We start from the raw sequence: 23,747 nt of genomic DNA on the forward strand, positions 1-23,747 counted from the left end.
CATTCTCAATTAAGGAATTTTTATTTTCTCTTTTATAAAGATTCATACCAGAAAAAGATATTTATAAATCTATTCCTTTCTAACCAAGTAAACTAATACACAAAACAAAGCCAAAAATAAAAACAAAGACATTTTATCTGAATTACCCTTTTATGTAATAAATGCCATGCTATTTTTATATAGCATGGTCACTTCCAATTTCTTGGGAGCATAGGGGAAACCTTTTGAACATACAGTAATTCCTCAAATTCACAGGCAAGCATTTGGAATTGAGGGGTCTTTTTCATAATTTATTCTATTATGATTGCTTTGTTCTGAATGAAATAAAATTTCCATTCAACAATTTTCATCCTTTACATATGAGCCGTTATATTGGTTTGCAAATATATGTGTATTTATAAAAATGGAAAATTCCACAGTCGCTACACTTATATTTTTCTCTTTGGCTGTGCCAATTCTTAGTTGCAGCATGCAAATTCTTGGATGCAACATGTAGCTAGTTCCCTGACCAGGGAATGAACCTGGACCCCTGCATTGGGAGCATTAAATACCAGCCACCAGGGAAGTCCATCCAGTTGCTATATTTTATCTGCAAGCCCTCTAAGGACATGTGAAGGCAGAATCAAATCAAAGGTAGGTAATAAATGTGATGATAAGCCTGGTTGTGTATCAAACACACCCCAGGAACTGTTATAAACATAGGTGCCATCACCCCTAGGGTCTGTTCTGGGTTTAGGCCTTTGCATCTGTACGTTTAAGCACCTCCCTCAGCGAGTCTGGCCTTAGAAGCCCATGATAAGAGGCTTTGTCAAGTTCCATCAATTCCCACGGGTGGTGCGGAGGGACACACACGCCCAGTTCCAGTGAATGACGTCATCGTCTCCGGGTGACGCCATCACCCCAGCAGGTACCTGCGTAGTGGCCGTGGAAGTAGTGTTGCTTCTCGACCCCCACATCTGTTGAAACTGTACCCTGATTTCTGCAAATGTTTCGATGATGACAGCGATGAACACGTTCTGCAAGAAAACGACAGGCCACATTTACCAAAGGCTGGGCAAGCGCGAGGGAGGGCCATCAAAACCAAAAGATCTGCAGAAACCGTCAGAAAACATAGACCTGATGAGGAGGAACTGCGGGAGTACCTTAACCAGCCAGGCGAGGAAGAAGATCAGGGTGATGAAGTAGAAGTAGGAGCGCCACCGGGGAAAGCTGTCGATGGCTCGGTACATGAGGAACACCCAGCCTTCCTGGGATGCGGCCTCGTACACAGTGAAGATGCTGGTTCCTGCCCAGACAGAGGGAGGGGGAGGCTGGCTGAGTTGGGGTGGACTTTTGCAATGAGAAGACATTTTTCAGAAAAACAATATTTATCCGTGATCATTTTCTCAATGACAAAAGCGCTTCTAAAGGGACTCAAATCACACGCAACGTTTTACTGTTCTTGTTCCTAAGGATTTCTCTTTTTACTTGAAGTAACAGTGTCTGCTATTCAGCAAAGTGAATCAGCTACTCCTATACATATATCTCCTCTTTCTTTTTGGATTTCCTTCCCAGTTAGGTCACCCTCCAGTCTTGAATAGAGTTCCCTGGACCACACAGTAGGTTCTCATTTTAAACATGGTACCAGTGGTGTTATTCTTAGAATTTTGATAAAGTTGTTTCTGAGTTCAAGCTAGGGCAATTTTAGTATCTCTAGCAATAAAATAATTTTAGGTTATAGCATTTGCTGTAACTATGTGGAAAATAAAACTAGCATTCAAGTCAAGTAAAGATATAATAATAAAAAAGGATGTGTACCATATACACTTGCCACTTCGGGCTTAACACTTTTAGGTGCTATAGTTTTAACTGAAATGAAGTAAATTGGAGAACAGGGTTTCATTTGAAGTCACGTTCTCATAGGATGAACTAAAGTAACCCAAAATTCATGTAATGAAGCCCATTTTCAGTTTCCATGGTGTTTCCTGAACACCAAAACATAAGGTAGTAAATCTTTGAATAGGACTTTGTATTTTTGGGGAGAATTCTCTCATTGAAAATACTACTATTAATGCAAAGAAGCGCAAGGGAACAATATGTGGGCAGATTTTTGAAGCTGTGGTTAAGAGGAAAGTCAGTATTTAATCCTCATGGCATTATGAGTATGTGTCATTATTTCCCTATCTTGAAGAGGGGAGAGATAAAGCACATAAAGTATAGGGAATCTGTCTAAGGCACACAGAATAAGTAGGGGAACTAGAATTAGCCCAGTCGTTCTGGAACAGGGACCTGCATGTTTGGGAGGCAATTAATTCTGTCTCTTGCTACCTTTTCTGTGCCTTGGTTTTCCCATCTATAAAATAGGAAGATAGTAAGACAAATATAGGTAACATTTTCACCTCAACAAATTCCACTGCTATAAATGAAATAAATTATTAAAGGACATAAAACCAATATCCACCCATATATGGGCTCATCACCCAGAAATTGAAAACTAGAAGGTGTGTACAACCAAATGTCCAAACTAAGACAGAGGTTACTAAAGTTGGCTGATGTCTGACAGCCTCCCTGGGTCTGTGGGTGCAGGAAGAAGAATCAGAGCACCAGCAAATTCCAAAGCACCCAGAACAGCAGGAAAGTGTAGCAGCAAATGGGGACAAATCAGAAGTAACAAGGATTAAAGGAAAAAAAGTACTCATTTGGTACAACCTTGCCTCACTAGTAAATCCACTTTATCAGTAACCTCACCATTTGCAGCACTAAAGCTTTGAGATGAGATCAAAGGCCAAATAGGAAAAAAAAAAAAAAGCATCTGTATATTTACATATATTTTCTAAGTTAAACTTTGTTATAAGCCATAAAGATTTGTACTTGAAACATATTTCTTCAGAGAGAGAATTTCTAAATGCCCAAGTGCTAAATATAGCATACTTCTAGAAAAGCGGAGTTGAAAGCTTTAACTACAGGATTCACAAATGGAAAAGAAGTGTTGACAAGGCCGATGCTGACACGGGCAGGGAAGTTTAGGCGTTAAGAAGAGCAGTTCCAAGGATGCTGAGCCCACAGGCCAACTAAAACACTCCCTGCCTCTGCAGCTGGGCAATTTCCACAGAGGCTAGAGCTTAGAGCTGCAGAGCAGAGGTCATGACTGTCACGCCCCTGCCTTTGAAGAGCAGAGATTTGAGATCAAAAGAGCTCGGGGGAAATTTATTTTCCATTAGTTGATTAAAAAACAGAAGAAAACTCTGCTGAGCCACAGTGAGCATTCAGTGACCTTCCTTAGCATTCAAATCGTCCACTCTTCTAACCTGTGTCACCTTCCACGGGCTCTGCCCGTGAAGTTATCTGTGGGTCACCACTAACACACGGGATAAATGTTACTTAGTAGCTTTTACAATTTTCTCCAAAAGCAAGCAAAACATATCATGCGGGAAATGTGGTTTCTTTTAGAGTGTTTGAGCTTCGTCACCCACTTTTGAAAGATCTATTGGAAAGTACATTCAAAAAAATCAAGGCCAAAAGGGCAGGACTTCATGTCATTTTTAGGGAGTTGACAGTTATGACATTAGAATTTCACAATAGTCCAAAATTAGAACCAAGTATTTGGAGGAAGTACTGAGGCTATCTTGTCTTCGAATTTGGGGGCACTTATTGTTCACATTTCTGCATCATCATGCATAAGCAAGGGAAATAAGAATTAACTTTAAGGTGAGGTTGGTCCGTCTACCTCAGAAGAGCCACAATAGTTAGAATTTCTTTTTTTTTTTTAATTAAAAAAATATTATTTGTTTTATCTTTATTTTTTGGCTATGCCACAGAGCTTGCAAAATCTCAGTTCCCCAACCAGGAACTGAACCTGAGCCATAGCAGTGATTATTCACTGGAAGGACTGATGCTGAAGCTCCGAGAGTTAGGCCACTTGTGAAGAGCTGACTTACTGGAAAAGACCCTGATGCTGGGAAAGATTGAAGGCAAAAGGAGAAGGCAGTGGCAGAGGATGAGGCAGATGGCATCACCGACTCAACTGACATGAATGTGAGCAAACTCTGGGATATAGTGGAGGACAGAAGAGTCTGGTGTGCCGTAGTCCATGGAGTTGCAAAGAGTTGGACGCAACTTAGCAACTGAACAACAACCACACAGCAGTGAAAGCCCTGAATCCTAACCACTAGACCATCAGGGAACACCCTGCTTTATGCTTGAATAAAACTGAACTAGTAAATAAACACAAGTACAAAAGATCAACCAAGACTGGACTGAAATAATTTGACTTTTTTTTTCCAGTGGCATATTAAAATCTGATTCAGGTCTAAGTGGGATGGAAGAAAGATATCTGAATGATATTGACCAAACATAATTTACAATAAATGTGATAAATATAAATAACACATGATTTTCACTAAAACATAGTTATTTCTGTTGCGATAAACATAAAATTTCTATAACTTACAATGAAAGACTTAAGCAGGGTGAACATAGACAGCTTTGATGGACTCCTTTCCCAATTTCGAACCAGTCTGTTGTGTATATGATAGTAATTGAAGTGGGTAGGCCTTTAGTATCAGGCTTTACGATAACCTGGCAAGAATTTAGGCTATGCTCTGTCAAAGGCTTCAGTTTCCTTTAGTGTCTTGGTTTCTGTCTCTCCTTCTGTCTTTAGATTTCCCCCTAAATTTCTTCTAAACAGACTCTGTGTCTTGCAGCTAGGTTGTAACCCAGTTATTAATATTATTTTGGACCCCTGTTACTGTGATGATACAGTGTTGGAGAGGGAAAACGTTCTGTGATCTTATGATTAAATCTCAGGGGTTTTGACCTTCAGAAGAATTTCTCAGCCTTTTTGTTCTCAGTTTGTGTGAAAAAGAGAGGCTAGAGGGGGCTCTGGTCATCTGCCTGCCCTCCTCTGAGGACAGATGAGGCTCTGAGGAAGCAGACGTCCTCCAGGACATGACTCTGTCATGAAGAACAGATGGCTGTGGGCTTATTTCAAAATGGTCACTGTTCCTCTCCCTTGCAGGAAGCATGTGGGAATTTTTCTCTGATCATCACCGTAAGAACCAGGTATGTCTTCTGCAGGTAAAACTCACGAAAGCCTTGGGTCCCCCTAAAAATGGGGGAATTTTCAACTCCTAATCTAGTACATGTTCAGCCTCCAGCAATTACTCAATTCTAGTTTAAGTATCTCAGGCGCCAGTGGCTTCTGCCCCTGGGGAGCAATGATTCTCTGCATTAGCAAGGCATGAATGTGCCCTGAAACCTCAGCTCTCCGTTAGATCTAAGAGCTCGGCTGACTTTTAGAATTGCTGGTGTTGAGTTTGTTTAGCTCTTTCTCTTGTCGTGAGAGCAGGATTGATAACTTCTAAACTCTTCACATGTTAAAGCAGAAACCGGAAGCCATTAAATAACTTTTTGGTTTAAGGTGTGGATCAGAAATAGCATGGACAAATGAGCATGTCTGGTTAAAATGAGAATTCTAAATTCACGTGCAAAGGCATGAGTCTCTGTTCTCATGTAGCCCATTAGTCGCTCAGTTGTGTCTGATTCCTTGCAACCCCATGGACTGCAGCCCGCCAGGCCGCTCTGTCCACAGGATTTTCCAGGCAAGAATACTGGAATGGGTTGCCATTTCCTTCTCCAGGGGATCTTCCTGACCCAGGGATCAAACGCAGTTCACCTACATTGCAGGCAGACACTTTACCATCTGAGCCCCCAGGGAAATCCTAAGTGAAAGTGTTTGTGTCTCAGTCACCTCCAAGCCCACCAGGCTCCTCTGTCCATGGAATTCTCCCGGCAACAGTACTGGAGTGGGTAGCCATTCCCTTCTCCAGTGGATCTTCCTGACACAGGGATCGAACCCAGGTCTCCTGCATGTCAGGTGGGTTCTTTACTGTCTGAGACACCAGGGGAGCCCACATATAGCCTGCTTGGTCACAATTTGGCTTCTGCACCAGTAACAGTGTAGGGGTGACAAGATGGTCCCACACCATGTCAGAATATTTCTGAGCCATCTGCATGTCTCCCCTGTTAACACCCTTTTCTCCTTACACCTTAATTGCTGCCTGTTCTTCTGCTTGATTTTAACAACACACTCTAAGGCAATGTTCAACACAGACAACAGGGTAGCAATAGAACAGTGGAGAAGGAGGAAGGAAAAAAACAAAACAAAACAGTTCTTCATGGGATATGGTCCAAGTATCCATTATGTAACAGCACAACAAACTTAACCAAAGCCAAGGAGCTCTGGGCAGCTGTGATCCAGGCGGCTCACGCCTGGAATGAAGTGACTCTCCACGCGGGCCAGACTGCCACACGGGCCAGAGCTCCTCTGGCCAGAGAGCTGACCTTTCTAGCAAGCACTGGACTCATTGACATTAAGAGCAATCAGGCACTTGCCATGTGACAGATGGCGTGATGCTCACTTTTTCACCCCTGGTCAGGAGAACGAGAAGAAAATCAATCCTGGAAATACCACCTAGCTTCCAATGTTCATAGAAATATGTCTGGAATATGGAGTGATTATTCAGAGCTTTACTAATCTTTTGTTTCATTATTATTCATCAGGTATATACTCCTACTCATTCTTCTTCATCAATAATAAGAAAGATTATAATTACTTGATAATAAAGTTATTATTGAAAGTACAAGTGAAAAAGTGAAAGTGTTAGTTGCTGAGTTGTGTCCGACTCTTTAAGACTCCATGGACTGTAGCCTGCCAGGCTCCTCTGTCCAGGGAATTCTCCAGGCAAGAATATTGGAGTGGGTTGCCATGTCCTTCTCCAGGGGATGTTCCCGACCCAAGGATCAAACCTGGGTCTCCTGCACTGCAGGTAGATTCTTCATTGTCTGAGCCACCGGGGGGGGGGGGGGCATATTTATTATTTTTTATTATTATATTTATATAATTTAATTTATAATATAATAATTGTCATTATTAGCTGATGTAACTAAAAAATTATACACTTGACAGAGGGTTTTCATGAACATCCATAACTCACTCAACAACTCTGTATATTAGGAATAAGAAGATAGGGCAGGAGTTGCCTCTTTCTGAGAGATGAGGAAGTAGATCTGAATGTTTTACTCAAATCTCTTATTTGACTGACACCACCACTCTGCCTTCTCATCAGTGGTGCTGACTTAGGAATCAGGAATAAGTACCCACTATATTAGCTGCACTTTATAATTCTCTTCAACTTGAATAAACCTGCTATTACTTTGATAGACTTATATCACATTGCCAGCAGTAACCGCTGAAGTTTAAAGGGGGCACCATCCACATAGCTACTTGAGTAAAAAGGCTCTTTCCTTTGGCCCATTTAAGTTTGCCAGCCTTTTAATCCTTCTGTTTTGACCTCAGGGTCTTGGATATCTCTCGTTTTAAAGAGAGACCACAAGAGACCATCAAGAACCTGGCCTTATTTGCATGACAACTTCTCAGTGTCTCTTGCTTCCTTTTCCCCAAAAGCTTGATTTTAAGGGCTGCACGAATCGGACTGACATACGATTATGTATTTTATTCTATCAGCGGGGTGGAGCAGTTCAAAAAGTTTGTCCAAATTTTCAAGTGTACAGTTTCTTTCTTTCCCTCCCCCGGGAGATGGTAAACACCACAAGAACAGCCCAGCCTAGGGACATAAAGAAAAGCTCATCGGGACAAAACGCAGAGAAGAAGGTGAAGGTGCCAGTGAAAGGAACAAAGCAGAGAGCAGGTCAGGGAGAGGGTCTGGTGGAAGTTTTCAGAGAGAAAACGCGTGGCAGAGGAAGGAAGGATGCCTCAGACGATGAGCTGAGAAGCCAACTCTGAAAGCTGGCCAGGCGGCTCCACTGTCTTCTTGGAGGAGCTCCAAACCCGGACCGTCTGCCTTGATTTCTATGAAGAGATCGTGGCTGGGGCCAGCTGGCCACCCACACCAGCTGCCTACAGCAGACCAGGCTCTGCCTGCGAAAGGATGCTCTGTGCCCTCGCTGGCAGTCCCAGAGACGCTGACTGCCCTTTGCCAGCCCCCTCTCCAGGGCATCACTCTATTTCTTTCCCAGCCCGCACCCCGTCACGTTTCTTCTGCTGCCTCGGGGGACCCTTTTCCCATACGCATCCTCAACAAGGCGAACAGATCCACGGTTTTATTCTCAACCGACAGCACTGGGAGCTCACAGATCATAATATCACTCTGCTCACTGAGGCAGCTGCCCTAGGGGTTTAACCCCATTTACAGACGAAGAAAGGGCTTCCCAGGTAGCCCTAGTAGTTAAGAATCCATCTGCCGATGCAGGAGATGCTGGAGATGTGGGTTCGATCCCTGGGTGGGGAAGATCTCCTGGGGGAGGAAATGGCAATCTGTTCCAGTATTCTTGCCTGGGAAATGCCACGGACAGAGGAGCCTGGCGGGCTACAGTCCGTGGGGTCGCAAAGAGTCGGACACGACTGAGCATAGCTCAGCGTAGAAGCAGCAGAGGGGAAGAGACTGGGGTGGGACAAGTGGAGTCTTTTGTCCACGACGGGATTTGAACACACGTTCCTTGGAGCCCATCCTCCTCACCACTGCGCTTCTGTTTGGCTGCTCTTCTGGAAATCTCAAGGGGCAATGAGCAGGCAAGAGCAGCAAATTCTGGGACGTCCCTGGCATGGACTCTTCAGCCAGAACAGGGCTTTTCACCTTCACACGGATCTCTGGGTGCTTGGGCTTCCCTGGTGGCTCAGCGATAAAGAATCCACCTACAGTGCAGGAGACACAGGTTCGATCCCTGGGTCGGGAAGATCCCCTGGTAGAGGGAATGGCAACCCACTGCAGTATTCTGGAATGGAATATCCCATGGACAGAGGAGCCTGGTGGGCTGCAGTCCAAGGGGGTCACAAAAAGTTGGATGTGACTTAGCAACCAAATAACAACACCTGGGCACTTAGCTCCCACTTCGTCTTGTGGATAAAAGCCTAGACCTAAGGACAGTCAGGTTCTGGGCAGAGTGATGGCATCCTGGACTGTATTGGGGCAGCTCCCGCCGAGGGAAACTGCAGCTTCCCGGACACAGAGCCAGAGGAGCAATGAGATGGGCTCCCTGGAGCTGTCAGAGATCACACTGATGGAGAGAACCACCCTGGGACCTGCAGGGCCCTTTTTAGAGGCTTTGGTTCTCTACTGACACCCTGGCAGGTTCATCCTCTTCACTCTCATTTCCTAAATGAGGAGCCGGTGGCCCAGTGAGGCTGTGACACTTGCCTGAGGTCACCCAGCAGTGACCATCTGGAGCCGTGTTCCCAGGCATCCATGCCTGCCTCCAAAAGCTGTTCTTTCCACTCAGCCACGCACGTCTGAACTTTCTGAAACTTTTTTCTTGGCTTGGTTTGGAGGAATTTGAACAAATTCCTGTCTGCTGTACTTTGTGAAAGCAAAATTCTGCTTTTAAAATTAAACAGACTAGCCCCAAGGAAAGGGAGGGGAGAGGTGGGGAAAATTCCTCCAGTGTTCTCGGATTTGCAGAGGTTCTTCTGTGTTTCTGTTTGCGGTGGGGAGAGGACAAGGATGGGCCTCCTCGCCACGCCCTCGGTATTCCTCAGGTTATTGTCTCGTATGACTAGGAGATAGTTTCAACTCCAGAGTATAAAACCCTAAAATATAGCAACACTGCACTTACTTTCACTGATGGGGAGAATCTATGATGAAAATTGGAACCACATAAAATTCAGAAGTGACTCTAGTTTTGGTGTGTACCTTCTGCTCATTCAGTGATATGATCTGAAATTCTATGACTTTGTTCCATGATACAAACATAATCATTTGAGAAATAGAACATATCACTAAAATAGAAAACTTTTTATAAAATACATTTGCTCTAACTTTAACAAAAGTGGGGATTCCCAGGTGGCTCAGTGGTAAAGAATCCTCCTGCCAATGAAGGAGACGCAAGAGATGAGGGTTTGATCCTTGAGTCGAGAAGACCCCCTGAAGTAGGAAATAGCAACCCACTCCAGTATTCTTGCCTGGAGAATTCCATGGACAGGGGAGCCTGGCAGGGTACAGTCCATAGGGCCGCAAAGAGTTGGACAGGACTGAGCAACTCAACACACACACACATACACACGTGAATGGCTTGTTTTGAGAAGACAGCTATAATTGGCTGGGCATTTTGTCCTTTGCTTATCGATACCGTGCAGGGCCCTGTGGGATTCCTGGGATCCAAGCCTTTCTTTGTCTCCTGTTTCTTTGATTATAGGAAATGGCCTTCATTCAACCTCCATGACCCGCCCTGAGCCTCACTGGGCAGATTCAAGCAGTTGTTCATTAGGGAAGGGAGGGTTTACTAGAGGAGGGAGAAACATAGTGTAGAGCAGCCTTGGGGCAAAGTCCTGTTTCCCCATCAATGGATACACACAACAACATCTTTGAGCTGTTTTTCAGAGACTGAAACCCCCTCCAGGTGACAGAAGTTAAAGATTAATAATGGTAGGTTGCCCACAAGCAGGTAGACCCTAGAGCAGTTGGACTTGAGGGTTGATGATGCTGGCTTCTCCTTACCCCACCACCACCCATCAGAATATCCCAAGCTGCTCATGCCTTCTTTGAACCTGTGCTATAAACCCACTCACTGTCTTCTTTGGGGGACGGAGTGTGCTCCGTTGCTCAGTTGTGTCCGACTCCTTGTGACCCCCTTGACTGCAGCCCACCAGGCTCCTCTGTCCATGGGATTTCCAAGGCAAGGATACTAGAGTGGGTTGCCATTTCCTTCTCCAGGGCAAGGCAGGGTGGTAGAAACACAGTTTTTCGAGGCAGGAGCCCGCTGTGGCCCCCTTTGCCTGGCGAAGTGATGAAACTATCAGGGCTGCCATATGCCTGTCCTTCAGGATGACTTCAAGGGACAGAGGTCACCCACCAGCCACACAGGAGGCTGACTTCAGGAAGAGAGAAACTCATATTTTGCTTGCACTGGCCCATTTTGGGGTCCTCTCTTATAAGCAGGGTGTGCTATGCTGAGTCATTTCAGTCGTGTCTGACTCTTTGCGACCGCATGGACTGTAGCCCACCAGGTTCCTCTGTCCATGGGATTTTTCAGGCAAAGAATACTGGAGTGGGTGGCCATGCCCTCCTCAAGGGCACCTGCCCAAGCTAGGGATCGAACCCACATCTCCTGCAGCTCCTTCACTGCAGGCGGATTCTTCACCACTGAGCCACCGGGAAAGACCTCTCTTACAAGCATACTTTATCTCGACTATTACATTGATGAATAGTAGCTTCTGTTCCATGGGCACTGTTCTCAGAAATGGCTGGCATCCAAGGAAATGTCAATCTGAAAAAAATATACTATCAAAAAAATCTTTGTTTAAACATGTTAGGGTTTTATACAAATACCTGAGGCAGATTTGGTAATTCAGGAAAACAAAATAAGGCAAAGTTCAAAAAGGCTCCCTATAAAACAGCTCTTTTTTCCTCACAAAAATCCCACTCTACTAACCTTGCCCTGAATTACTGGCATGCTGAACCACAGGAATTCATACTCTACACATACTCCTAGCCGAAAGAATGAGTTCTAACCATAGATATAAAATAACAAGGTAAAATTAAGCATTTAATGTCCCATAAAGACGTAAGATTCATGGAAATGTTCAAAGGAGATGTTTTAAACATGAGATTGTTACTTTTAAATACAGGGTTTGGGTTTCATGACTAAATCGTTATGATTTAACAATATGAATCACCAAATTATTTCTCAAGAATTAAGAAAAAAAAAGTATAGCTCTTAAAAATAAGAGGTATACTTTATCTCATTTCAATGCTCTGAAAAACTTGCCAAAGGAGTGTTATTGCTGAAAAATGTTAACACGTAGGTAAAGTCCTAAGCATAATAGACAGATACTCACACACACGTATTTCTAAACTCAGCCACACCCACAGAAAGTCACATACGAGAAAGGACTATCAGTTTAAAATTTGTTTCTCTAGGCAAAGAAATATGAGAAATTTTTAGTACTGGAACAGGAAATATTTTGGCAAACCACCAAAACTACTTTGAACTCACAACTGAAGATCGTAACAATGGCCATCTCAGGGAAATACAAATCTAACCCTATAGAGTCTGGCGAAATGTAGCGTGTATTTTTCCTGAACTGTCCATCAAACCATACTTATTGGCAGCTTCAGCACATCATTTATCTATCAGCAGAGAATTCCCAAAGCAGGGTGTTTGCTGATTTTTGGCAAGATTCCAGAATAATGTCACATGGCTTCAGTAAAATTGACACTGTGAAGTATTTTACAAATCTGATCATTTCATTTCATAGAGAATATGCTCATCTGAGCCATTGCTGACTTTGCATTTTTGACCAAAACTAAACAAGTCTCACTGATCCACTGTAGAGTCAAGAATGCAAGTTTTCTTAATTTAATCATGTACGTTTTTCCTTAGTCAATCTGGTTTTCTGTTTTAAAAGAAAAAGGTAAGAGGTTCCATTAGCTGCAGTATTTTCAGTCTAATCGAATTCCTTAAATTTAACCTGTGATAAAGTGGGATTGCTCATCTTCTTGCCCTTCCCCAAACATGCTCTTCTGTAAGTTAACAATGACCCCGTTTAATCAGTTATGACTCAAATCAAAAAACTTGGAGTGATCTTTCTCTTTTAGTACTCAGCAAATCTATCAGGATGCCCATTCACTTAGAAGCACTGTGTATCTAGAATCTTCTCCCACCTCCACCGCTACCACCCTGGTCCAGGGCACCCACATCTCTCTCGTGGGTAATTACAATCTAATGGGTCCCCCTCCTCTGTTGCTGCTTCTCTTCAGTCTGTTCCCAAGCCAGCAAGCGTGGCGTTTCTGATCAGTCTTGTTTATCCACACCAAATGCCCCCCCCCCCCCCAGTCTCTCATCTCACTTAAGAGTAAAAGCCAAAGACATTATATTGCCACATAAGGCTCTCCATGATCTGTCCCTGGCTGCCTTTCTGCCTACGTCCCCTTCCACTCACAAGATGAGCGCTTCCACGTATCAAGGGATATTGAGCATGCTATCCCCAGGACCTTTGCAGGGAGTGATCTCTTTGCTTTACACACTCTTACCCTGAGAGCCACAGGGCTTGCTGCCTCGCAGCGATCACAGTTTGACTTAAAGGAGGATTTCACAGCTACCCTAGCCCAGATCGCAATACCTGCTCACACATCCCTGCTCTCCCTCACCGGTTTTCCTTCTCGTCTTAACATCACTCAGCACAGCGCACACTGTGTGTGTGCTCAGGCACTCAGCCGTGTCCGACTCTTCGCGACCCCATGGACGGTAGCCCGCCAGGCTCCTCTGTCCATGGGATTCTCCAGGCAAGAATGCTGGAGTGGGTTGCCATTTCCTTCTCCAGGGGATCTTCCCAACCCAGTGCTTGAACCCGTGTGTCTTGCATCTCCTGCATTAGCAGGTGGGTTCTTTACCAACTGTACCACCTGGGAAGCCCACACACAGTTTATTTCACTTGTTTATACAGATTATCTCCTATCTCCTCCAATAGAATGTGGAAGCCTCAGGAAGGCAAGGACTTTTTGTCTGTTTGGTTCACTATATCCTAGTAGGTCCTTGATAAACAATTGTTAAACTAATAAAAATATGTTCTCAAAATAACTGATTGTCCAGGAAAAGAACTTACAGGAAAACAGTCAAGGAATACATATATATACACTAGAAAGAAAAGAAAATCAAACCTGAATCAGATAATAGGATATTCATGTTTGGAATGTATAAAAATCTCATTAGCCATTTGCTAGCTACATGAATCGGAGAAAGAGCAAATAAAACACAAGAGGACATGTGAAATTTTGAGACCAGGGCCAGACTAATGTAGGAACAGGTGGCATTTTCCTAATGTGTTCCCTCTACGGCAGATGGTGTCTGTAATTTACAGCCCGCACAGTTCCATTGCTATGATTTCTCTAGTTTCTAGTAAAATACAACCATACCCAGGGGGCACCTTCCCTATGGCACATTCCACACAAACCCAGGAATCACTCAGCTCTCTCTTCTCTCTATTTGAACAAATGGACAGAAGAATTTCTCAACTGAATACAGATCACAAATTATACTGGTCGAATGAATTTCCTAAGTCACAGGCCCACTTAACATGCATGGACCCATCATTGTTTAAGTTCCATGAACACCCAGCAGCAGCTGGGTCCTAAGCAAAGGCGGGTGAGTAGACTTTGCCTCTAATGTGTCATCTGGAAGCCATAAGATGTGTTAAATTGTGTGTACTTAATTTCTCACCCGAGGGTGACTACCTATTAGTCACTCACATTTCTTGCTGGTGGGTGGAGGACAATGCTGGGAAATGCAGGAGTATTGCTCCCTAGAAACTGCCTCCAATGAAAACCTAAGGAAGAACCTTTCAAATGGAAGGAAAATAACAGCACTGGATGGAAGCTGGGGGAGGCCTCAAGGAATAACACTTAGTCAATACAAAAATAAATAAACCCATAAAGACAAAGAAGAAACTCCTAGAGAAACCAAGATGCCTACCTAGGGACTCTGCACATGTGTGTTCAGTCGATCAGTCATGTCCAACTCTTTGTGATCTCATGGGCTGTAGCCTGCCAGGCTCCTCTGTCCATGATATTCTCCAGGCAAGAACACTGGAGTGGGTTGACATTTCGTACTCCAGGGGATCTTCCTGACCCAGGGATCGAACCCACGTCTCTTGCATCTCTTGCACTGGGAGGTGGATTCTTTACCACTGAGTCACCTGGGAAGTCTACAGACTCTCTTTGGAGCTCATATTTCATAAAATAACATTTTAAAAAAGGCAAAAGGTTGGATATGTAATTCCAAATAAATAAATACATCAGGTTGGCAGATCTTCATATATAATGTGTCCAGGTCAGGGTTAAAAGTGAGGTTGAAGTTTGCAAAACAATAATGATTCCTGGCAATGTGGAGCCTGAGGATAAACAACAGAGGGATCTAATACCTTAAGGAAGAGAATCATTAAACTGGATAGGACACAATCAAGAGTTTAACAAGGAAAGATATGTTCAGGGATGTGAGGGAAGAAAAGGTGGGTGAGGTACCCTTAGCACACTAACTAACAGGCATCAGATAAATTGTTAGTAAATCAATAAGCTGCCATCCCTGAGAAAAACTAGTAAAAATGAGAACAATTATAAAACCAGCAAAAAGTCAATGTAACCTTGACTTTGAGAAAGAAAATTTGTCAATAATATAAATGCACTTAGCCGCTCAGTCGTGTCCGACTCTTTGCAACCCTGTGGACTGTAGCCCAGCAGGCTCCTCTGTCCATGGGGATTCTCCAGGCAAGAACACTGGAGTGGGTTGCTATGCCCTCCTCCAGGGGATCTTCCCAAGCCAGGGATCGAATCCAGGTCTTCTGCATTGCTGGCAGATTCTTTACCGTCTGAGCCACCAGGGAAGCCCCAAAAATATAAAAAACAACCATTAATTTTAGAAAGTCTAGATCCTCTGAAGACCTTTAGGAAAGAAAGTGGAAACTACCAAGAGCCAACACAGCTCACTGTGAAGGCATTGGTTCCAATCTGGTTTACTTTCCTTTTTAAAAATTTCATTTAGATATTGCTTGCTTGCTTGCTTGATAGGATAACTAGAAAAGTAGATGTGATTGTATTAAATCTCAAGATAGTTCACATTTTACCGTTCAGAAAACTTGGAGCAATCTTCCTAACTGGTACTAGGGTGAGATGAATTCGCAGGTGAGTGAACAATCTTTTCTATACTAAGTTTCTATGCAGAAATTAAAGGGAAAATTCTATGATAATTTAAGATATAACCAAAGAAAACTGTCCTCTTAAGAATCTGCATGTGCTGTGCCATGCTTAGTTGTTCAGTCATGTCCGACTCTGCGACCCCGTGGACTGTAGCCCGCCAGGCCCCTCTGTCCATGGGATCCTCCAGGCAAGAATACTGGAGTGGGTTGCCACGCCCTCCTCCAGGGGATCTTCCCAACTCAGGGATCGAACCCAGGTCTCCTGCATTGCAGGCGAATTCCTTACTATCTGAGCCACCAGGGAAGCCTTAAGAATCTGCATACCATTCCATAAACATATAATCTCTCAAAAAAGTCATCAAGAAAATTAATTCACTGATTTATAATGGTGAATCAGTGATAATGATTAATATCAAGTAATCACTACTATTCATTCATCTAATGAATATGTTTCTTAAATGTAATTAGGGGCTTCCCTGGTGGCCTGTCCTGGGTTTATCACAGATTGTCTCCAAGAGTGCTTAAGAAAGTATTCAGGCATTTCCTGTGAATCACTCAGAGAGACACTTGGGTCAGAGGTCTCCAAGGAGTCTAGATTTGTTCTCCATCTACACAAAATTCTGGCATTGCCAACCATCTAATTGAACCAATACATCTTGGTGATTTCTCAAAATTACCTATTTATGTCATGTTTTCAAGAAATATCTTATTTCCACATTCATCTTTCCTGACTTGCAATAGGCACTGAAAATATTATGAGGTCCAGCAAAGAAATTTTCCATTTCCTTAAGTTCAAACACTAGATTTTTCTTGGATGAAAATTTTAGCCATCTGTCAGCACTGTGCTTTCTGGTAAAGAATACATCCTTTTATACCTGAACCCTGGAAAATTCTTGCTTTAATTTCTTGCCTCTATTGCAAGAGAAAAAATAAACAACACTGAGTTTATATTTTTCCTTTCTAAATGCCTCATAGGGCTGGGACTACTATAGCTCTAATTTTAAAATTTACTTATTTTCATTCTGTAGATTGCCACAGAATAGATTTATGATAAAAACTGCTTCACTGACTGATGCAAATAAATAATTTTAGGATGCTAAGTATAAATATTTTTAGATTGCTAAATGATTTTTCATTTTAAAAATAAAGTGTTATAACTGCCAAGCATAATTAACCTAAATGTTTCTAGTTTTTCTTAAACATTTAATTGAAATGCATAATATTCAATGCATTTTCCTCTTTTTATCCTCACTTTATGGCTGTCTATAAATTATCATTCCCTTCTCCGGGGGATCTTCCTGACCCAGGGATCGAAACTGGGTCTCCCGCATTGTACTGCAGGCAGATTCTTTACCATCTGAGCCACCAGGGAAGCCCCATAAATTAACCAGTGAAATGCAATTTAGGGGAATTTAAAGAGCTTTCTATTACCTCTTGAAACTATTTAGTCAAATAATTAGAAAGGTTCTAGTCTTATAAATTTGTTCCCACTTATCTTTGTTGTTCAGTCGCTAAGTTGTGTCCAACTCTTTGTGACCTCATGGACTGCAGCAAGCCAGGCTTCTTTGTCCTTTACTATCTCCCAGAGTTTGTTCAAATTCATGTCCATTGAGTTGGTGGCACTATCTAACCATCTCACCCTCTGCCACCCCCTTCTCCTTTTGCCTTCAATCTTTCCCAGCATCAGGGTCTTTTCCAATGAGTCAGCTCTTCACATGAGATGGCCGAAGTATTGGACTTACATAGCACCATTAAAGAATGTGTAATTACTGATACAAACAACATGCTTGATATAGAACATCTTTATAATAAGGATGCACTAAGGATAATTTTATGAGATGATGGCAAGAAATTTTAGTCACAAAGTAGATATTCTCTGGAGGTGTTACTGAATCACTGATGTTAAGAATTTTGATCCGATTCACTTTTGTTAGGTACTGACTCTCAAACATCTACATGTGAAAACTGTGCACCACTGATCTCTACTGTCCAGAGAATCTGACTTTCCCCTGTGAATGTCATCAGATGAAACCCACACAACACAGTCTGGTTAGCTCCGGGAACCAACAACTGCTCCCTGATTAAATTTCTACATCACTACTCAGCCTAACCCTCCACATCTGCCTCAGCCCATTTATTACATCCTCCTGTGTCACGCAGACTTCCCTAAGAGAAAACCAATCAAATGAATCATCTAGGGAGTCCTGTATTTTATTTTTTACTTTGGTTGTGTGATTCCTAAAAACCTAGAGATGGCTTTCTTGCTGTCTTTCACACCCTTTTCTGGAGTGGTTATCTCTACAGGGCTCATAGACCACACTTAGAGCCTCGGGTTTTAGGAAGGTTGAACTTTAAGTTGGTTGGCGGGCTAACCGGAGTTCGTTTTGTTATTGTTACGCGTACATAACTCACAGAAATATTACTCATGTATGTATGAGTCATGTCCTATTCTTTGCGACCCCAAGGACTGTAGCCCACCAGGCTCCTCTGTCCATGGAATTTTCTAAGCAGGAATACTGGAGTGCATTCCCATTCTCTTCTCGAGGGGATATTCCTGACTCACAGATTGAACCCAAATCTCTTATACCCACTACATTGGCAGGCAGATTTTTCATCATCACAGCACCAGGGAACCCCATGTGTGTGTGGACAGGGAAGCCTGGAGTGCTGCGCAGTCCATGGGGTTGCAAATAGTTGGACACAATTGAGTGACTGAACTGAACTGATGTATGTATCCCATTATTTTTTCAAAAGCTAAAAAATTCCGTACTCTCTTTTTTGGCATTCATGGGAATGTCAATTCTTCTGGAATGACCCACTGAAAATTGGGGGGTCAAAAAAATATGCTCCTTTTTTTGTACTTCTGTGGTATACTACTTTTGTATATATACTATAGTATATTTTGTAGTATACATGAAAAAAGCAAGATGAGGTTATGTTGGCATCAACAATAGAAAATGTGACACTATTTCCGTACACTATTTCTGAAAAGGTTCAGGACTCCCTAAGCATGGGCATTGTTAGAACACAGTAAAGATGGTACATTTGGCATTTTCCACTGTCACCAGAAAATAATGCTTCTGATTAGGGGAAGCTATATGCACAAGCATCTAGGACTTTAGTGGGATCTACCTGACATCAAGTTTTTTAAAAAGACTTGGCTCTTGAGCAGAAAAGGTAGTTAAATTCAAGATCTGTGTGCTTCATGTCCCTTGTATCCTTAGTCGGATAAAGAGACAAGCGTTATATACAACCAAGTCGATGCTACAGAAGTCTTCAAGAAAACACCACAGTTTAAACAAGTCATCAAGAAGAGATCCCTAAAATTCCAAACAATGTTTATATTTTAGAAAAGCTTCGTGGACACAATTGCACATAATGCATTTGGAGAGTGACCATGGCACCAGGCAAGACTGTTTGCACATGTAGAGGATTCATCAAAGCTGACAAATGACCCACAGAGACAGAATCCCTCGCTACCCTACAAACTTAACAAACACGGACCAAAGGAAAGGGAAACGCAATCCCATAAGAGCCTTGCTGTTGTTCAGTCACTCAGCTGTTTCCGACTCTTTGCGACCCCATGGACTGCAGCACAAAAGGCTTCCCTGCCCTTCACCATCTCCCGGAGTTTACTCAAACTCATGTCCATCGAGTCGGTGATGCCATCCAACCATCTCATCCTCTGTCGTCCCCTTCTCCTCCTGCCTTCAATCTTTCCCAGCATCAGGGTCTTTTCCAGTGAGTTGGTTCTTCACATCAGGTGGCCACAGTATTAGAGCTTCAGCTTCAGCATCAGTCCTTCCAATGAATATTCAGGACTGATTTCCTTTAGGATGGACTGGTTGGATCTCCTTGCAGTCCAAGGGACTCAAGAGTCTTTTCTACTTCCTTTGATATTCGAATGTGCATCTCTTGCGTTTCCTGCCTTGGAAGGCAGATTCTTTACCACTAGCACCACCTGGGAAGGCCAAGTACCTAATCCCTAAAATCAAATTCTATTTCTCGTGATAGACACGGCTGCTGCTCTCTCCACCCGGCATCCCAATGATTCTGCTTTCCATCTCCTTCTGCCTGGTAGTACTGAGTGTACACTAAGTTATTCAGTATTCTAAATCTACCTTCAGCTGTTCAACTTACAACAATAACAAAGCAAGTCTTACAGATATGCGTGACAACATCTCAGCTATGAAGAATTAATTGTACAAGATTTTCCTAATTTCCTCAGATTACAACAAACTAAAATTAATACAAAGTGAGGACATTATGAATTTTGCAATATTCTTAAATAAAATACATGTTAGAGAAGCTCTGGTTACCATTTTATGTTTGATTAGAGATTAAGGTTTTTTCCCCCACTGACTTTCTGTTTTAAAAGTAAAATCACACATTCTGGGACATTTTGCACGCTGAAGTCATTTGGGTTTTAGCTTTGTACCTTTTAGACACTCGAGACGCTCAATGAAGCCACAAAGTATGGTTCTTGCTGTGTACTATTATTTCCAGTGCCATATAAAACTGTTTTTTTCAGGAGAATATTAGGATGTGGAAGGAAAAAGTCTCCATTTTTGTATCCCATTAGACAGTTTTCTGCCTTTTAAGACATTGATCATACGGAATGGCCCATTATCCATCTTTCAGGTTCTTAGAATCTGTCTCAAAGGCTTTTTGTTAACGATGACAGTCAGCCTTAAGAGCTGTATCCTTGCTCCTGACACATGTCCACGATGACTTATCCACTATTATTTTTATTTTTATGTTCTTGGAGTGGAGGCAGCGATCAAATCTGCCTTCTTGCTACATCTGTCCCTCCTTATATTTAATTCTAATACCCTCTCACTACAGTCCTTTGGCACTCATCTTCTTCCACTCTAGAAATACTTTCCCAGGGTTAGAAGAAAGGGTCACGAGATTTGCCAGGCTACAGAGCAGCCCTGTGAATTTCTCCATCACAATACAGATGACAATATCTTTTCTATGGTGTCCATACTGTGACGAAGACAATCCTGATTCTGCACTTCCCATTTGTGCGAAATCCTTCATCCATTATACGCCACTCTTTACTCTCTTCCCACAAGTCAAATCCTTACTTAGAACACGGCTTCTGTCCCCTTGTACATTTCTTGAGTTTTAGGCGTCCAGCATACATACTTTCATTCACTCTGAAATACTACAGGCTGAAAACAAATATCAGACAAAAGTCAAGTATCCAGAACATATATAAGAATAAGGTAGACAAGCCAAGAGAAAAATGGGCACAGTATATAAACCAGCAATTTACAGAAGAAATCTGACCAAAAAACATATGGTGTTGTTGTTTAGTCATTAAGTCATGTCCAACTCTTTGCGACCCTATGGATGGTAGCCCACCAGGCTCCTCTGTCCACAGGATTTCCAAGGCAAGAATACTGGAGTAGGTTGCAATTTCCTCCTCCAGGGGATCTTCCTGACTCAGGGATTGAGCCTGCATCTCCTGCACTGGCAAGAGGTTTCCTCACCACTGAGCCACCAAGGAAGTCTAATAAACACGTGAGAAGACGCCTAACTTGACTAAAAGCTCACTAATTATTAATACTAGAAACACACAGAAACACCTCTTCACACCCATTTGATTGGCTAAAATTTAAAAGTTTGATAGTATTGAATACTGCCATGCTGAAAGGAAAACAGATTTACTCAACTCACAATGCTAGTTTATAGGAGCAATTCGGAAGTGTCTATTAAATCAAAAATATGCAAACCCAGCACTTCTATTTACAGGTATCTACTACAGAGAGCTATGCACACTGCGCATCAAGATACTCACACAAGGATATTTAACACTTCACTGTGAGTAATCACACGCAAAGAGAAAAAGGGTCCATCAGTTGCAGAACGAACAAATAAAATATTTGACAGTCATAGAATTAAAGATTACCTAGCTGCTAAACTAAGTGTAGTTGATGCATATTTATTCATGAATAATATGAAAACATTGTTACACATATTGTATATACACATACATATGCAGAGCCATAGACTGGTAAGTTTAAAGTCTGAAAGGATACAGACTGAATTCAGAATAATGTTATCTTAGAGATACTATAGAGGAGGCCAAAATCAGACCTAGTCATCAAAAAAGACTCTGCTACTTTAACAGTTTTTAAAAGAAAAAAATTATTTCTGATGTAACTGAAATTTTCTAAATTCAAGAAGCATTCAGGTCGTGAGTCAGATGATCTTTATTATGAAAGTTTTATAGAAGCCCCTCACTTTACAAGTGAAAGACATAGAAAAAATGTCGACATCTAGTCATAGATGATAATTCACTATCAGGGCATGTTATATGCTTATAAGATTTTTTCCAATTAATTTATCTTTTACATGACCTTACCTTTGTATCCATTCACTGGTTCTAGTTTCATGGGGTATGTCTGTGGATGTCTATGAGTGCATGTGGAATACAGGGAATCCATACAAATAGATTTTAAGTCTATACTTTGAAACTCTCTAATATGCAAATCAATAGGCAATGCACAAATATGATTGTACAAATTAAAATGGGGCAACTGATAAAAATGTATGAACTGTAGAGTATAAATTATTTGACAATGTACAATGTGCACTTTACAGTATGTAATATACTGACAAATGTTAGGCTAGATAGTATATGATTTCATCAGTAGCAGTATGAGATTCCTAATTTTTTAAAGCATGGTTTTATACCATCCCAAAAGAATAGTAATTTAAAAAATATTTTCAGTCCATTAATTCAGTATCTTTAAATAGACTGTCAAAGAAATCATCTGTTTAATGTTTGATGTGCCTTTTATTTGAAGTCTAATGTCTTGGCAAAAGGATAGAATTGATGATCTAATATATTTAGTTTCATCTTTAATTTCTATCATTTATGATTTATGTGGAAACCATTTGCTTATACTACTATATGATTATTGAAAACAATTTAGCTAAGCATCTCTAAGTGTACATATTTTAAAAGATAAGACTGTTCTGCTAATAAAACATTAAAAATTCTAAAAATATATTCCAACAAAATAGCAATTATGATTCACCACCTTTATTAAGTTTCTTATAATTCAATAATATTGTGATTTCATTTCATATATATTTACTTAACACAAAACAGCCTACAACTAACTGTATCAGCATACCAAACATCAGTCAACTGATAATTATTTGGAATAATACATTGGGAATTATAAATAATGAACTTGCCAAATTTCTTAACAGATGACAAGGCTTAAACAACCCATAATAACAGACCTCAGCCATTTTTCTTAACTAGGATAAATGTCTCTGCGTTAAGATTTGCCAAACAAATTTCAAATTTAATGGAGTAATCAGTTGATATCACCAACTAATCTCGGTTCTTAACAATGTGAACAATGTGATGCAACTTTACTAATTCAGCAAAAGTACATGTCCTTGGATTCTGTTTCCATAGGCCCCCATTGTTATGTCATTTTTTAAAAAATTTATTTTTAAGATTGCGCTTCCTTATGCTTGATGGCATTTTAAAGTCAATAACTAAAAGAAAACAACACCCATAACTAACCTTGGATGCTATTACATTTCACAATATACACGTGTAACAAATCATCACGTTGTAAACTTAGATTTAAACCATGTTCTTTGTCAATTACCTCTTAATAAACCCGAAGGAAAAAGTAAAAAACAGCACCTAAACATACTGGCCTACTTCAGGGCTAGAACATAAAGTTTCACATGTAAATCTTATCCTCTGCCTACACCCTGTACTCGCAATAATTCTCAGTCCAGTTATTAGTGAGAATTCACAGTATATAATAGGAAGGAAAAATATGTCCCATGATTTTCCATGAGCTCAGTGAGTGAAAGTCACTCAGTTGTGTCCAACTGTTTGTGACCCCATGAATTGTAGCCCACCAGGTTCCTCTGTCCATGGGATTCTCCAGGCAAGAATACTGGAGTGGGCTGCCATTCCCTTCTCCAGGGGATCTTCCATACCCAGGGATCGAACCCGGGTCTTCTGCTTTGCAGGCAGATTGTTTACAGTCTGAGCCACCAGGAAAGCCCTCCGTGATCT

General features: G+C 41.7%; 1 protein-coding gene across 4 annotated transcripts in view; it reads right to left on the reverse strand.

The window, feature by feature from the left end:
- NALCN (sodium leak channel, non-selective) overlaps window positions 1–23,747 on the reverse strand; it is a 296,965-nt gene that overhangs the window by 203,985 nt on the left and 69,233 nt on the right. For all 4 annotated transcript variants that reach the window (XM_043892088.1, XM_043892089.1, XM_043892087.1 and 1 more), the window contains 2 exons: window positions 1,143–1,285; window positions 912–1,016 (listed from right to left, as the gene is read on the reverse strand). In XM_043892088.1, the coding sequence (XP_043748023.1) occupies window positions 912–1,016; window positions 1,143–1,285 (248 nt within the window). The remainder of the gene's footprint in view (window positions 1–911; window positions 1,017–1,142; window positions 1,286–23,747) is intronic.

This window comes from Cervus elaphus, chromosome 30 (genome assembly GCF_910594005.1).
Source record: "Cervus elaphus chromosome 30, mCerEla1.1, whole genome shotgun sequence".
NCBI classification, from domain to species: Eukaryota; Metazoa; Chordata; class Mammalia; order Artiodactyla; family Cervidae; genus Cervus; species Cervus elaphus.